This window comes from Hyposmocoma kahamanoa, unplaced genomic scaffold (assembly GCF_003589595.1).
Source record: "Hyposmocoma kahamanoa isolate Upper Pololo Valley unplaced genomic scaffold, ASM358959v1 63, whole genome shotgun sequence".
NCBI lineage: Eukaryota > Metazoa > Arthropoda > Insecta > Lepidoptera > Cosmopterigidae > Hyposmocoma > Hyposmocoma kahamanoa.
The window spans coordinates 23,237,740-23,253,970 of record NW_020653851.1 but is presented as its reverse complement, the minus strand read 5'-3'; the positions used below and the strand labels follow the sequence as shown (position 1 = coordinate 23,253,970).

General features: G+C 35.4%; 1 protein-coding gene across 1 annotated transcript; it reads left to right on the top strand.

Moving 5' to 3' along the window:
* The first annotated feature begins 629 nt into the window (after positions 1–629).
* Positions 630–15,296, top strand: LOC113230529 (caveolin-3-like). The gene is made up of 3 exons (XM_026464507.1): positions 630–1,051; positions 13,517–13,696; positions 14,883–15,296. The coding sequence occupies exons 1-3, from the start codon at positions 974–976 to the stop codon at positions 15,069–15,071; spliced, it is 447 nt and encodes a 148-aa protein (XP_026320292.1). The 5' UTR covers positions 630–973; the 3' UTR covers positions 15,072–15,296.
* Positions 15,297–16,231: the final 935 nt, after the last annotated feature.

Genomic DNA, 16,231 nt, shown 5'->3' with positions numbered 1-16,231 from the left:
AAGAGAATTTGTATAATGCAAAGATTTAAAAAAACATTAGCAAGACGACGTTTGGTAAAAAAATATTTATATACATATATTATAACTTCAGTGTCAAAACAAAAGAATGTATGGCTTCCATGTCGCGTGAAAAATCCATCAACGTTAGTACACTACGTCAACTTTACACAATAACCCATCAATTATTGCACAAAAAACTGTAATTTACGTCACATATATGCGATGAAACGGGGTAACTGCCCTCCCATTACTTCTTAACTTTAAATAATAAAAACGAAATCGGTGCATTAACGTTTATTCATACATCGATGGTTTTCTTGCAATCGCTTTTCCCATCGCTCTTGCTTAAACTACAATGAAAATGAAACGTTTTCAAAAAGTTCTTTAGTTCAGAAATTCAAGGAGCATGCGCAGAGCTCTTTTTTAAATTGGAAAAGCTACCGTAAAGTTTTCTTTCAGTCTTATTGCGAACTCGTAGAGAGCGTGTTGTTTGTAGAAATTGAAATTTTTCGTAAATTCAATATTTGTATTAATCACAACTGAAATAAACTTATCAGTAACTTTTTTTTTTTCAAAAAGATAAGTAATAGTTGTTATAGAGAGTTAGAGAGAGATAGTGTGCCACAGCCACGTGTTGCAAAAGTTATAGCTTTATTAACAGTTATAATCTAACTTAATTAAAAACCTTCGCGATAAAACTGTCATACTCTACTTCAAAGTAACTTTAAATAAATTCCAATTTTAAAGCAAAAAGTAGTGGTCTCTTTTTAATTTTTACTTTACTTAAAAATAAGGGAGCACACACACTATTACCGTGGCATTTGAAGACGTGCCACTGGGTTCAGGCGGTGCAGCGCCAACCCTTACGCGGACAACTTCTCGACAATGCTTAGCATGCCAGCATAAAGCCAAACTGCTTCCTGAGATACCGGAGCCGACGGTGGTGCAGCCGCCGCCGGCGATCGCCAGGCAGATGGCAGCCAAGCCAGATAATGCTACAGCAGAAGCGCTGGAGGACAGGGATCCTAATAATCTAAACCAGCACGTACAGGTGAGCTTTAGGCCTATAAAGAATCAAAATCAGTTGGTTTTTTCTGGCTCGTCCTTGCAGCTCTATTTTAAGTTATTTTGAAATCCGAGGTCCACATTTGTATCATTTCATTTAGACATGAATATGGAAAAGAACCAATTGTCTAAATCGTATTTCAACGGAGTTCATTCAAGGTGCGTTGCGGATATTATCAGCCGTTGATAACGATCAAGCGCATAGGAGAAAGAAAGAAAATTGTTTACTCCGTCAATAATCTACAGATTTGACATAATAATACAATACAAGACTATCCACACACACCAGGGCCACGTCAAGGGGAAGGGCCGTGCTAGTTTGTAAAATTGTAAATTGTAAAATATACGCGATATTTTTTGAGCCCCTATCGGATCACGGCCCGTCCACGTCCCGGGCACGGCCCTGATGCGTGATTAGTCCTTTATTTCTAAATAATTCGCATTATTAACTAAATAAATTAAGTACTAAAATAGGAATAATAGAGTGCGCACTGTGCTATTACGGAATCCGTCATCCACTCAGCTTAATGTCGTAGCACTTTCAGCTACGACGCCGCTTTTCAGTGGACCCGATAACTGCAAACAGGCAGCACGGAACACAGCAGACATTTCCACCAAGAAAAAAAAAGTGGGAAATGTTGTACAGAAGTTATGTCTTGTAAAGTTAGCCGCCATCGTTGGTCTACGCGTTATCGCTACGAGTTTACGTAGCAGGTACAACACCGTACCGATGTTTAACGTTCGCTGTTTAAAGGTTACGAATGGCGCGCGTGTAGCTGACGGAACGAACAAGTCATGTCTCTGGTGGTAAGCGACATTCCTATCCATAACAGTTGCAGTGCCACTCAGAGCTTTAAATCGCAAAGATCTTAGGGGCACTGCCACTGCGCCCGTCACTATGAGACATAAGTAGATAAGGTGGTAATGCGTCAAATTTGTTGATAGTACGTAATACTTTAGATACTCCAAACATAATTAAAACAGTAAACTCCTTATAACAAGTACAGTAAAGCCTTTTGCGTCAGCAATTTGCATAATCACCCGACAATTATAATTCATAGAAAACTCACTGCTAACAAAGCGTAAAATAATTACTAAGTATAAGTAAATTCCGTTACAAAAATAACCCTATCCACCGGAAACTAATTTCCATTTGTACCAGAGTACGTATCTATAGTTATGTACGCAAATAACATTTGCAAACTATAATATAAATGTCTTTACTTATTTGTCACACTGTCCAATTGGATTGTTACTTTGTTACAGCCAAGGCTGGGCTCTATTTGAATTATGTGTAATTAAAATACAGCTACGTATCACAGTTTAGTAAGTCTTTTTATGTTTATATTATATTTTTATTTTAACTTATTGGAAGACCAACGGCTATCTTACAGAGTAAAAACTGAAATCATAATGAAGAGCCAATTTATAGGTCCTCACCGACAGACACACATTAAGTTAATGACATTTTCGCAAGACTTAGTTATTACCTACTCGCTAAAAAACAAACTACCAATAAGATGCTTCACCGATGCAATACTAGAGTTAAAATGGTCAATATCAACCTGCTTGTACTTTTACATTGTAGTTATTATTCGCACGCAAGGGATATGCATTCCGCCGAAAATTCGAAGAGGCTAATGGCACGCGCAAAAGTGAATTATACCTAAGGGACTTTGTAGGGGTTCTAAAAGAAATCTTGGACACGAGTTCCGGGGAGTCCACGGCACCAGAAGCAATCTTCTAGTCTTGTTATATTATGTACGTATTTTGTACTTGTATATCAATTACTAAGTAAAGATGTATTAATGTACCGGCCTACCGCTTAACTGAGACGGTTCCTGAGGTAGTTGCGCGGTGCGGGAGGAGTGGCAGTTTACGTAACAGTTATGTCGCGCTCCACACGTGATAAATGCAACAAGATTTTTCTGACGACATTCAAAAGTTGACTGAAAAAAGTGCCAAATGGCTTATTTATTCATTTCAATGATGAATAAAATAGTTTTTTTATTATCGGTTTACATTACAACAATTAATTAATTTGGTAGGCAATGTAACAGTTACGTAAACTGTCACTTAGGCAAGCGATAGGCGTGTAAATGTATATATTTTTTAATTTGATATTATAATATTTTCGTGGTGAAAATATTACAACACTAACAACTACTATATTACAACACTAACCATAAACAAACACAGAAAATTATCATGTAACTTTTATTAGTACTGAACATACAATTTAAGTTCGCAAAAGTGTAATTTTTCGTTTATTATATTATCTAAAAGATCCATTGACTTACAATTATATGGACGTCGGGTCCGCGCTAAAAAGTGTCCGCACTTGTAAGGCGCTAAAATCGTATACAGAGCGCGACACTCCGCTTTAGTCTTCATTTGTTCGACTGACAGCGCGATACTGCGATGACATAACAATATAAATTTCGAATAGGTTGACTTGGGACATTTTTTTCGTGGTTTTTGTATTAGATCCGTCGTCCATTTATTTGTAAGTCAATGAAAAGATCAATGGAAATGTGACATAACGTCGGGGATAATGCAAATCCGCGTATGTAGTATTAGTAAATAGCGCGTATCTGCACCGAACCAAATTTCATAGGCATTGACTTACAATTATATGGACGTCGGGTCCGCGCTAAAAAGTGTTCGAACTTATAGAGCGTTAAAATCGTATACAGAGCGTCATTCACGCTTTAGTCTTCGTTGTTCGACTGACAGCGAAGCAAGCAAAATTAGACAGTACTGCGATGACATTACTATTTAAATTCAACGTTTTAGCTTTTTCATATTCCTTTACATGTCATTACGTTTAAATAGGTTGACTTGGGACATTTTTTTCGTGGTTTTTGTATTAGACCCGTCGTCCATTTATTTGTAAGTCAATGTTCATAGGAGACGGATTTAACGTTACTACTTTGTCATTTCAATGGCTATGACTTCCATTTTTGCACAGTAAGCATTAATTTATGTTGTTTACGGACTGATAACAATAAATTCCCGTAAATCACGCTAATTTGGTTGTCACGACATTCCCGCGGATTTCATTTGGCGACTAAATTACCGAAATGGCGACTCATAATTAAATGCTAGTTACGCGTAATTGCACTATCCCCGACGATGACTATTTATTTTTCGAAGAGATCAAAAAGGTAACAAATTAAATGGAAACTATTCAAGAATTAACGCGATTAGCTCCCTCGACAACGCCACTCTATTTATTAGATCAACTGTTTGAATTTTTTTAAGCTAAAGTTCTTTCGCGCGCGATTGTTCGTGTTCGTATTTGTTACAACGGAAAGAGCGTTCGTGTAAACGCTAAAGCGCAAGATAGATCGTGTGAAACTGGTGGAGTGCGCCATTGCGCGCGTGACTGTTGAGTGCATCGCGCGGTCTCTCTCTTGATCTTATAACGTCTTTACACTCGCGCTCAATCGTGTATGATTGCTATATCACGCGCGATAGATATGGTAACAGTGTGTTATCTTAAGTGTGTTTCACGTGCGAACAGTTTTGCCGAATATCCGGCTATTCGATCACGCTCCATGTCGAACATCCTATTCCTTCTTTTATTTGGCTTACAAAACTGGTTTCAGGGTTATCAGTCTTAACTAGACATGCTTAAATACAATGGAACCTACAAGATATAATCACAACATGCGTATAATTTTCACGTAAATCTTCTTACGAAACTTCTTATTCGCAACATAATCACTTGTCAGAATCTAATAACACGAGCTCTGAATGATAATGCCACTGAAAATAGAGCACATTACATAAGTATCTCGTATAAAGTAACAACCTACCTTCATTTAACCTTTCACAAACCAAGAACGACAATAAACAAGAAACGAAAAGGTCAGTTTCAACGACGTTGTGCCTACTTGGAAAGCATTATGTATGCAAAATAGATTCGCACCCCGTTTTAGTACTTCCTCACTTCAACGTGCAGTCACTCTTTATCTGGATTGAATCGGACTTCTTTATTTCAAATTCCGTTCTTTTTGCAAATTATCTTTAGAACCCTGAAACGGTTTCGCTAATATTAACATTAATGTTGATATTATCAGTTGACCAAATGTTTTTATGTAAATTTCAAAACGTGGCATGGTTTGTTCGTAATTTGTCCGTGTTCAAATAGTTATTATTATTAAACTATAGAGCATCGTGTTTAATTAGGTTGTTGTAATTTATTTTATTAGGGGAACTTCTTGATAACACAATAATCGTCATAATAAATAATAAAATAAATAACGCACATACACTTAGCCCCGCACTAGGGAAACCCTGTACTGCGGGTGCCATGGACACGCAAATAAACAACCACAAATACGCGGGAATCGAACCCGGGACCTCTGCATGGTAGACCGGCATGCTTACCGCGCGGCTACAGCAGTTAATCATATCAGTCACTCGATAAGAAATTTTTAATACAGTTGCTCAAAACGTACTACGAGTCGTGTCGAAAGTTGGATTTTTCGCACTAGTGTTTTTTACTTTTCCATTTTTTTTACATAAAAAATTACAATAATAAATTAGGGTAAATTACATAAGACTAAAGAGGTTGTATATTTATTTAATATTTATGTACTTTGTGACGTAAGTCATTCGTCATTAAAACATAAATTTACTTACAAACATCTTATTTGCTTAAATTGCATAGGTATTTTATAAAACCACCACATAAAGATGGCTGATTGAGTGTGTACAATGACCGGAGGTGAGTATACCGCTACGCGCCGAGCCACTAAAATAGTAATTTCAATGTGGCTGAATACTGGCAACAGTTGCCATTGTACTCTGAATTTTTATCAGACAAAGAAATAAAATGAGTTTTTTTTAAATACTGTTTTACTAGAGAAAAATCAATGTGACCGTCTTTATTGAGTTCGTTAAATAACCGCAAAGATCTTGGTAGATAACTATTGTGTCTAAAGTATTAGTACGACTAAATGGAACACGGAGCAACTTACGCAATTTCCTAACTGGAATTTTGAGTGCAATAGAGTAGCCCTTGGCAATCGATCCTGCTCTGTGCAAAAAACATACATCATCCTTAGAATAATAACGCATAGAATGATAGTTTCATATCAAACGAACTGTCACAAGTGAGGCAAAAATCAAATTCATGTAGGCTAGTATTAGTAGTAAGTTAATTTTCGGTTATAGTGAATATTTATATAAAAATACAAGTTGAAACGCGTTACTTCCTTGTGGAATGTAATGTTAGTATCTATTTTATGTTCGTCTGACGTATTTTTACCTCATTTACCACACATTTTTAGCTAAAATTCTTGAGCTGTTCGCGGTGCAAGTTGACCTTGAGCACTGACGGCCCGCCCGCTCGTGTAGGCCCTTTGGGAGCGCTTCAATTTGCCTCACTTAGCGTGTGCGGGCTAGGTTTCTATGCGTTATTATTCTAAGACATCAACTATATTTGTCCGCAGATATAAAGGTAACAGATGAAATTTTGCGCAACATCGTATATAATGCAACTGGCGAAATAAAAATTTTGTAACTTAAAAATGTACTTATCGTATTCTGCATTTTTTCAATATGGTTAGAGTAAGTATAACGGCTCTGTTAGGAACGCTTATCGTAGCAAAAGTTTCGTATTTCTTTGTGTGTTTGTTACAGATCTTTTTCGCTTTCTGTGGGAAACTAATGAAGTTAGAACACGAATGGACTCATTGACATAAATACTTATATGCATTAATATTCTAACGAACGAAGTAGGTAACCAGCGGCAAACTATCAAAATACTAGCGTGACGGGTAATTAAGCAATAGCTGTAAAATACAAACAATTCATTTCTGAGTCCACGACACCCTCTTATGAAAAATGATCTTCACCCCAAAAACGTTCATAAGTCAACGTCCTTTGGCGGGGCAATATACAAAATATACAAACGATAATTCGTTCAAGCAATTTCCCTCTCCTGCACGCAACAACAATCTAACTCTGGCCTCGTTCTTTGAGTGGAATTTACTTTTAAACGACGTCAGTCACTCGTTACTAACAATACCTAAGATCTAAATTCAACTCTCTACTACAATAAGGATATGATAGACAAAGTTTAAAGCACAACGCGATGGTAACAATTCAAACCCAATCATTTATCGTGTACGTACGTCTAGAAAGTCATATAACATTGTTGTGGCAGTACCTACATATTACCAATTTTATGGCATAAAATTTTCTTAATGAAATTAATTTAACAGTATAATAGTTTTCATTATAAAATGTGTAATAATATAATAATAATAATAATAACGCACACACTCAACATAGCCCCGCACTAGGGAAACCCTGTGTCGCGGGTGCCATGGACACACACATAGACAACCACAAATTACACCCAAACTCACGAGAGAAATAATTGTAGGCCATACAAATATTTCTCCCGGCCCGGGAATCGAACCTGGGACCTCTTCATGGCAGTCCGGCATGGTAACCGTTCGGCCACGGAGGCAGTTTAGTAATCTTACCATTAACCTTGTCATTATTTTGTGAAAGTTAATTATTTCAATTTTTATTGAATTGATATTCAATTATTTTTTGTGAAATTACTCCACTAGTTTGTTATAATTATTAATACAAAGATCACTCAGAAAAAATTTCTTCGATCCGGCCGGATTCGAACCGACGTTTTCTAGCATACCGTACCAGACGCTTATACCAAGTAACCCACGGAACGAACCAGCGGACCTCATGAATTTTTCAATGTGCTTGCGTCGTACCTTTGCATTTGGTTTTTCAACAACTTTTTAGCCGTAGCGCCGTCTATAGGAAATCTATAATATTTCGTCACCCAGCTAGATACCTTTACAGCTACCAGCCCCGGCTAGAGATGTCGTCACTCATTGTATTTAAATTTTTATTGAATTGATATTCAATTATTTTTATGTGAAATTAATCTACTACTAGTTTATTAATTTATCAGCGGACTTCATAAATTTTGTGCCTGTGCCTGTCCATAACACTTGTAATGCCTGAGACATAAGTTGACAAGTCTCATTTACCAGTAATTTCAACAGCACCCATAGTCCTTCAAAACCGCAACGCAATAATGGCTAACATTACTGCTTGGTGAGGCAAATAGGTAAGGTGACAGATGTACCCTGGACAACTCTTTCACAAGAAGGTCTACTGCTACTAAAATCTTTTTCCTAGCAAAGCAATCTTAATACGTACACTATCAGGTGAGATGGCAATCAAATGCACACTTATTTTTTTTATAAAAAAATTCTTACTCCCGTTTCGACGCTTTGTAATACGGGTAAGCTGGTGATGATGACATCTTAGGTATCTATTTCGGTCGTGGCGCACCTCTACTGCGTTCTGGATTGATGGCTAACGATAGTGCCTACAACAAACATTAAACTGATAATATGTTCAACAGTCGGCAATGAACGTGGTGTCACAAAAAATATCTACGTAGGCAGGGATAACCTTACTTCAAATGGGCCGTCTAAATGTCTACCGGCCTGGGTACCACAAAAAGCGCTTTACCTACTTGTATTTATTACGTTCCGCAGCATCTAAAGCGCTACATAAATATTTATTAAAGACTTACTAACATGCAATTTCAGTTCCCAATGTATTCGTCTGAAGCAACCGTTCATGCAATGAAATAAAACAAAGGGAAAATGTGAAAAATAAACTCTTTGAATATCGCGTGACCATAGTCACTGACACCTCCACCACTCTCTACAACACCTAGAATTACTGTAGTGTAGCTCTTAATTACACATTATTTTGAAAAGTAAAACGCAATTTCATGTTTTTATGACTACCAACAATCGTACTGCTATAATGATCTCGAAAACATTATTTTAATGAGTTTCCTATTTGCTCTAAGGATTTCATTATAATTATTTATTGATTGGCTATACTGCCATCAGTATAAACAGCTAACTGTAATGTTGGTCACTGAATGTAATATTTATGTGATTATAATATTAAGCGTAGCAGCCAAACTCTCCCGATAAACATTTATGTTTGGGAAAAATCTTATCTTATAATAAAATGTCATTGAAAGGAGAAATAACTTAAAATAATAATGATGATAATAATAATAATAATAATAATATGAAACTCAAAACGTAATAATACTTAAAGTTAAAATTAATTTGTGTAGAAACTGTAAGTACAAAAACCCGCCATTTTTTTTCTCATTTCATTATAATTATTTATTTATTTTTAAAGCATTGGCTACAGAGCCATCAGCTTAATGGTAACAAATAATCAAGAAACGTACAACGTAATACAAATAAATAAACTAAAAATTACTTCGTGTAAAAAATATATCTACTAAAACCCTCCATTTTTTTAAAACACTTACATTTCATTACAACGTTTAAGGCATCGACAATATTTTTATTTTTTATTTACTAAAGTAAAGCTGAGGAATATTTCGGGTTAACGTGAACTACTTTTCAAATGAGCTAAAGCAACAAGGATAGGAAGAGAAAATTTAGTAATAACGTTTTTTTTCTTATGAAAAATAAACGTAATCTCGGCCACAATCCGTGACCACAATTTAGTTCCTACAGTGATTGCCTTGAAGTTTTTCGAAACAAAAAGGAAAAAAGGGCAAGTTTTTGTAGAATTACAGTTTTTACACGAATTAATTTTTACTTTAAATGTATATTGCGTTTAGAGCTTTTTAATCATTTGTTACTTTAAAAAGCGATTCTATAGTCAATGTTCTATACATAAATTGTAATTTAGGCTTAAATTACCCCCCTAAAGTTGTTTTTATAAAACGATATCTATGTACAAATTATTTTCTTTATTTTATTTCAACTTTTTAGGCCACTGTGTTATATTATTTAAAACTTGTTTGTTGATAAACAAGACATCTCCTTAGATTAGACTCTACATTTAATTTCTTATTTCTTTAGAAAAAATCTATAATCGACGCACCTACTTTCTTCTAAAGAATCACATGTTATATTTACTGCCACAAACTGTTAGTTATTAATTGTTAACTACGTTATCACCAATAGCGTTAATACGGACTTGTTCATAGAAAAGCACGCGTCATCAATACCATAAATATGTAGTCTGACATTGGCCGAAATTGAAATGACATCGATTGGAAAATATTGACGAATTTTACTTTTTGACATTGAGCTTTCTTCGGGCCTCGCTCAAGGCGCGACGTGACATGCGATGATGGATATATAATAATAGTTTGTAGTACTATAATAACAGTGATTTCACATTAGATATGTATAATAATGGTGCCAACATTTTGTTTACTACTATGCTGTTACTATTACTTTTACGGAAAGTAATATCTTTCTACGTTTATTATCTGTAATATTTCGAATAAATGACTTTAATAATGAATTTTTTTTCTACTCCAGTAATCTGTCAATTATAATTTCAAACTTCTTATAGACGCTCTTTTTAATTCTGAATCAAAATTCTAATGTCTATGTACCCGCCACTGAGCTCAAATATTATAGTACTGCTGTAGTGGAACATAATTAAAATATCATTTATGATGCTACACAAACGCTATTCTGATTGGTTATATTAGCCTAAAAGTCTTGCAACCGCGTCATAAATCCTTATAAATGAAAATTATTGGTTAAAATACGAGGTATGCGGTCTTAGGCTTTTAATCTATTACTTTGATTTTTTCATTAACTACAAGAAGCATTTTGTTTTCTTATTTCATTTGTAATGTATTTGTAAGAATAGCTAAGGTTAAATTTTGAAAAATTTCACAATCTGTTATTTAGTTAAATTTGTATTGAATTGATAATATGACATTCAATTATTTTTTGTAAAATTTACTCCACTTGTTCGTTATAATTATTAATGCAAAGATCGAACACTTAGAAGAAACTCCTTCGTAACCAACTTACCTACCGGAAATCGAACCCGGGATTTACTCATCCAGCATCCACAGTGCAAACCATTGGAACACCGAGGTCGTTAATTTTCAGTTTAGCTTGGTTCGAGCGCCAGAGACAATAACTTTATTTCAGAATTTATGTTTTTATAAACTAAATTAAAACCATCTGAAAATTGTATATCGTATAGTGGTACGTGTTCTATTTAGTTCAATTGATATTAAAATAATCATTGGTATGTAAATTGGCTATTGAATACAACGGTTTTCTTGTAAAATTAGGAGGTAAGTTTTTTTCCATAGTGAAAATTTTTAAGAATCGTGTTTCCGTACCGTATACTCAGTGTAGATATATCCTCAATTTTACTATGTATTTTTTCAAAGTGATTAATTCAACACTTCCACTGTTTTGCGGAATCAATCAAAGCCATTTGACTTTGTATCGAGTCTTTAGCAAAATCATCGCAGTTGTCATTTATTAAAGTAAAAAAAAAACTTGAGGTGCTAATCGGATACGTTATTTTGATTGTATATTTTTATTTAACTTAATAATCATAAACATTTAAACATGTTAATTCACATAGCATTATTCGAAATAGTAACTGCGTAAGAACAAGAGGTTTAATGTTGAAGTCAAAGAACTTTTTAAAATATTTTATTAATTTGTTTTCGCACTACACACACTTATACCTGTATGTATATATTGCAAAGATTATGTAAGTATTTATTCGATATAAGAGTACACACTGTAATAACACTATACACACTCATGATATAAGTATTTACGTAGTTTATTTTATTTTATTATTATATGTTCCGGGACGCATACGTCCGTCACTCTCACTCACTCGGCTAGCGCCCATTGAAAACCAGCGTCACAACCTAGCCTTGGTTGTGACTTTAGCTGAATGGGATCCTTTTGTACACGCCACAGCCGCACACATGTCAGTATAGTATTATGCAGCTTGTTGTTGAAATGTTTTTACGCTGTTCTTTGTGTTATTTCTGTTTTAGTTATATTAGTCTTTGTTTTTGTGTTTTTTTTTTATAATGTGGCGTTACAATAAATGGTTTCTATTTCTATTTCTATAATCGTCGTCCTTTAATCACTCATTATAGTTCTGCGTACAGAACTATACACACTCACTTCAGAGAATTCACCTATTATTACATTGTACAAATAGAATGTGTCACTTTGAAAAAGAATGTTGCCATGTTTAATTTTTTTTAATTAACTCATTATGTCCCAGGGCTGGGCAAAGGTCTCCCCCAAAATCCTCCATTGCTCCCTGTCTTTGGCAATCTCCCACCACTCTCTCTCAAACCCATCAAGGTCGTCCCGCCAACGCCTTCTCGGCCGTCCTAGCCGTCTCTTTCCATCCTCGGACACCCAAGGAGTGACGACGTTCGCTCACTTCACATGTTGCTTCCGGCTAACGTGGTCCGCCCTATCCCACTTGAGCCTGGCTGTTTTGCTCCCCACATCAGCAATGCCAATCATCGAACGCAGCATTGTATTGCGTACTCGCTCAATACATTTGAAGTCCAGAATGCTGCGTTCTATTGCTCTCTGGCAGATCTGGAGTTTAGATTTCTGGGAATCAGTCAGCGACCATGTCTATGCACCGTTGGTTAACATGGGCAGGATGCACTTATCGATGAGTTGGTGTTTAAATGACATAGAGAGATTACTCTTCAAGGACCAGTAGCTCTTCCAGGCTTTCTCTATGCGACATGTTTAATGTAACGCAACAACATCTTTTTGACAAAAAAAAAACAATAAAAATGTTTGACTAGAAATATGATTTAAACAAATTAATTCGCCCACTTCGTATTATAAAAAGGCACATGTGACTATAACTAAAAAGTGTTTCTAACACAACGAAGTACATGAAACAAATTACGCATAATCTCAGTCCAGAGTACTAAAAAAACCGACCTCAAAATACGTGGAATTACGTCTATTTGCTATGTTTTATTGAAATATCCCCTAATTCGCCACTATACAGGGCTTGACACTGGAGATTATAAAAATAGGTTCTCACTACGTCACTACTCAAAGTATATTGAGAGAAAAACGCCTTGAATTGGAGAAATAGCAAAATCAACCATTAAAGTAGTTGCTCCTAAATTAAAGTTAGGCGCTATTTATAAAAATGAATCTTCATGCGTGAACAGCCACCCTTCGAGGTGGATGGTTTTCTTCAAAATGAAATGGGACCACTATGGAAGTACCCCCTGTCCAACAAAAAAAGAATCATGAAAATCGGTTCACAAATACCGGAGTTATCGCGTAACATACATACAAAAAAAAAAGAAAAAAAAAGAACATACAGTCGAATTGAGAACCTCCTCCTTTTTTGAAGTCGGTGGAAAGTTATCTTCTAATTTAATTTGTAGAATTTTTAAACCCAAACGTTGTCATGTCCTCAAACGTTGTCACTTTTCCAGATATGACCATAACACGTGTGACATATTAATTGCAAATAATTACCTTAATAAATAGTTAACCATGTAGCCGTTTATATCTTTCCGCCATTTTTTAACCTTGCTTTTTGTCGCCTACAGATAGTATGGGATGACATAATCGGCGAGCCAGAGGGCGCGCGCAGTCCGGAGTGCTCATGGCGGCTGAGCAACACGTGCTTCGCGTATGCGCGTAACTGGTGCTACACAGTGCTTGCCGTTATAATCGCGCCACCTTGCGCACTCATCTTGGGATGCGGATTCGCCTGTCTCGCTTTTGAGGTTGGTAATCACATCTTTTACAGTTAATACGTAAAATTATAACTAATAGCGTAAAATGACCTTATTTATCGAAAATAACAATATCAAGCTTTAATGTGTATGCCGATAATAGCTACCCACAACATGACGGGCTTTTGAAGTTACAACTACAGTCTCTACAAATATTATTTTTATTATAAGTATATTATGACAAAAATATGAAGAAAGAAATAGAGATGAAGAAAGTTAGTACCATATTCCTTGTTTTAAACCAAATTACATTAGACTATCCTGAAAATTCTACTAGGAATTCAAAGTTTTTGTTTAAAGTGACAATAATGTGATTTAAGTGAAAGTGAACACATAAGTATTGACTCCCGCCGCTTAAAGACTATTTAGAAAACTGAAACAAGAGAACTAAGTTATTTAAGAGAAAGTGAAAACGTAATGTATTAGAACCACAATGGAAAATATTTATTGAGGACCCCGATAATTAAATGAAAACATGGCTCAAAGGACTTTTATCTAAACCAAAACTCTTAACAAAAAAAGAGGCAAAGCCATTAATCTTAAAAAAAAGGATTGTCGAAAAAAAAGAGACCGCGTGTCCACCCGGGCCTCAGCTCATCACAAACTGGTCATTCCTTCACAACTGCAAGAACACTACGCAAACTTGAACTCCGTGACGTCACGAGAAAACGGGCGTTGCATTATCAACCTTAGACTAGAATGCTGTCGAATTTTTATTGACCAAGATTGACAATTCCTTTTTTTTGTAACACCAAGAGATAGGTCGAACTAGTCGTGCACCTGGTGGTAAGCGACACGCCTGTTCATAACAGTTGCAGTGCCACTCAAAGCTTCTGAGTGAGCTTCAGAGCAAAGATCTGAGGAGCACTGCGCCCGTCACCCTGAGACATAAGTTGACAAGTTCCATGTGCTTCTAATGTCAGCAGCACCCTTATCCTTCCAAACTGGAACGCAGTAATGCTTATATTACTGCTTGGTGACAGAAATAGGTAGGCAGTACTTCCCTGGACGAGGAGCTCTACTGGTACTGAAGAATCTGTCAAAAGAAAATACATTGCGAATTGACTCTACGTGCAGAATCAAAGGGAAAATCTGCAGAATCAAACGTCCGTTTCCCCCATTACAAATCTTACCGTCTTACCTTATACGCCTAATATAAATATGTTTTTCCACACAGCAAATTTGGTGTACTGGGCCCTGTCTGCGATGTGTGAAGATTTACTTCGCGTCTCTTCGAACGATGGTGCAGTCGTGCATGGCGGCCACAGTCGTGCCCGCTGCAGAGGCCCTTGGCCACATCTGCCGCCACATCCGCGTTAACTATCGAAAGGACGCGCCGGAAGAAAAGGATTTACTCGTCGTGTAGTGTGCCTTTAAATGTTTTTTTTTAATGCGAAAAGCGTTTTCGCGCGCATAATATTCTTCAAAACAGCTAGTGACATGTGTGTTTGTCATTTTAAATAAACCAGTGAAATGAACATTAACAAATGAAGTGATAAAAAGTGAAATAAATTGAACAATCGTATAAATATAACTGAATGAACTTCATAAACATTTAAAATAATAGCAAGTAAAGTTATATATCACCGTAAAGTGCCTTTAAACTTATTAAATGTTGTTTGTAAAAGTATTAATTCACTAACTATTTAATTATTGCACTAAATGTTGATAAACTAATTTTCACAGGGTGTTACACATGAGTCGGGCCAAATTTCGCTCCCGATTGGCCCAAGATAATATTATTTTATAGGAATTTTTTTATTAAGAATTAGCAAAAAGAAAAATCTGGCTTCTCATACATAAATAAACGGAATGTTTTTTTTAGTCCCACCACTGTTAACACCCTATAAAATACTTAAAAGATAAGTTTTTAAATATTTTAGATATATGATGAATTAAGTACTTTAAAGTATTAAGTATCATAATTATTTTATACTTAACGTAAAATTAAAATTACATAATTTAGATCAATTAATCAATACGTATATGTGTAATTTATTTATTTTCGAATCACTAATAATGTTAAAAACATACTAATTTTATTATAAACAAAAGTCTGTTAAAAATATTTTAAGTTAGAATGAGGTACAGTTAGTAATTTGTAAGGCGGATTTTCTATTTTCCATTTTAAGAAAACAGTCATCATTCAATAAAGACCAATAAGTAATTAATAGTGAATTTATATTACCCATTAACCTTTATTACGGGTAAACTGGCCCCATTTCAACCCCATTCAGGCCCATTGCAAACTATGAACACCGTTTACACTAGACTAGGCCGAATGGTTACCGAACACGCTAAGTTTTTGTTTCGTATCACTGAATATTTTACCTAATTATTATTTTGGATAAAATATTATACGTATTTGTTTTTTACTCGTAACCCCATTACAGTCGTTTTCTCGTATGTTTGCTCGCTTGCACCACCCAAATTTCTTTTTACACTTAAAACCATTGACTTACAAATAAAAAACCTATTGGAAAAGAATAAATAAATCCTATAACCGAACAAGTAGGCACTTCAAGC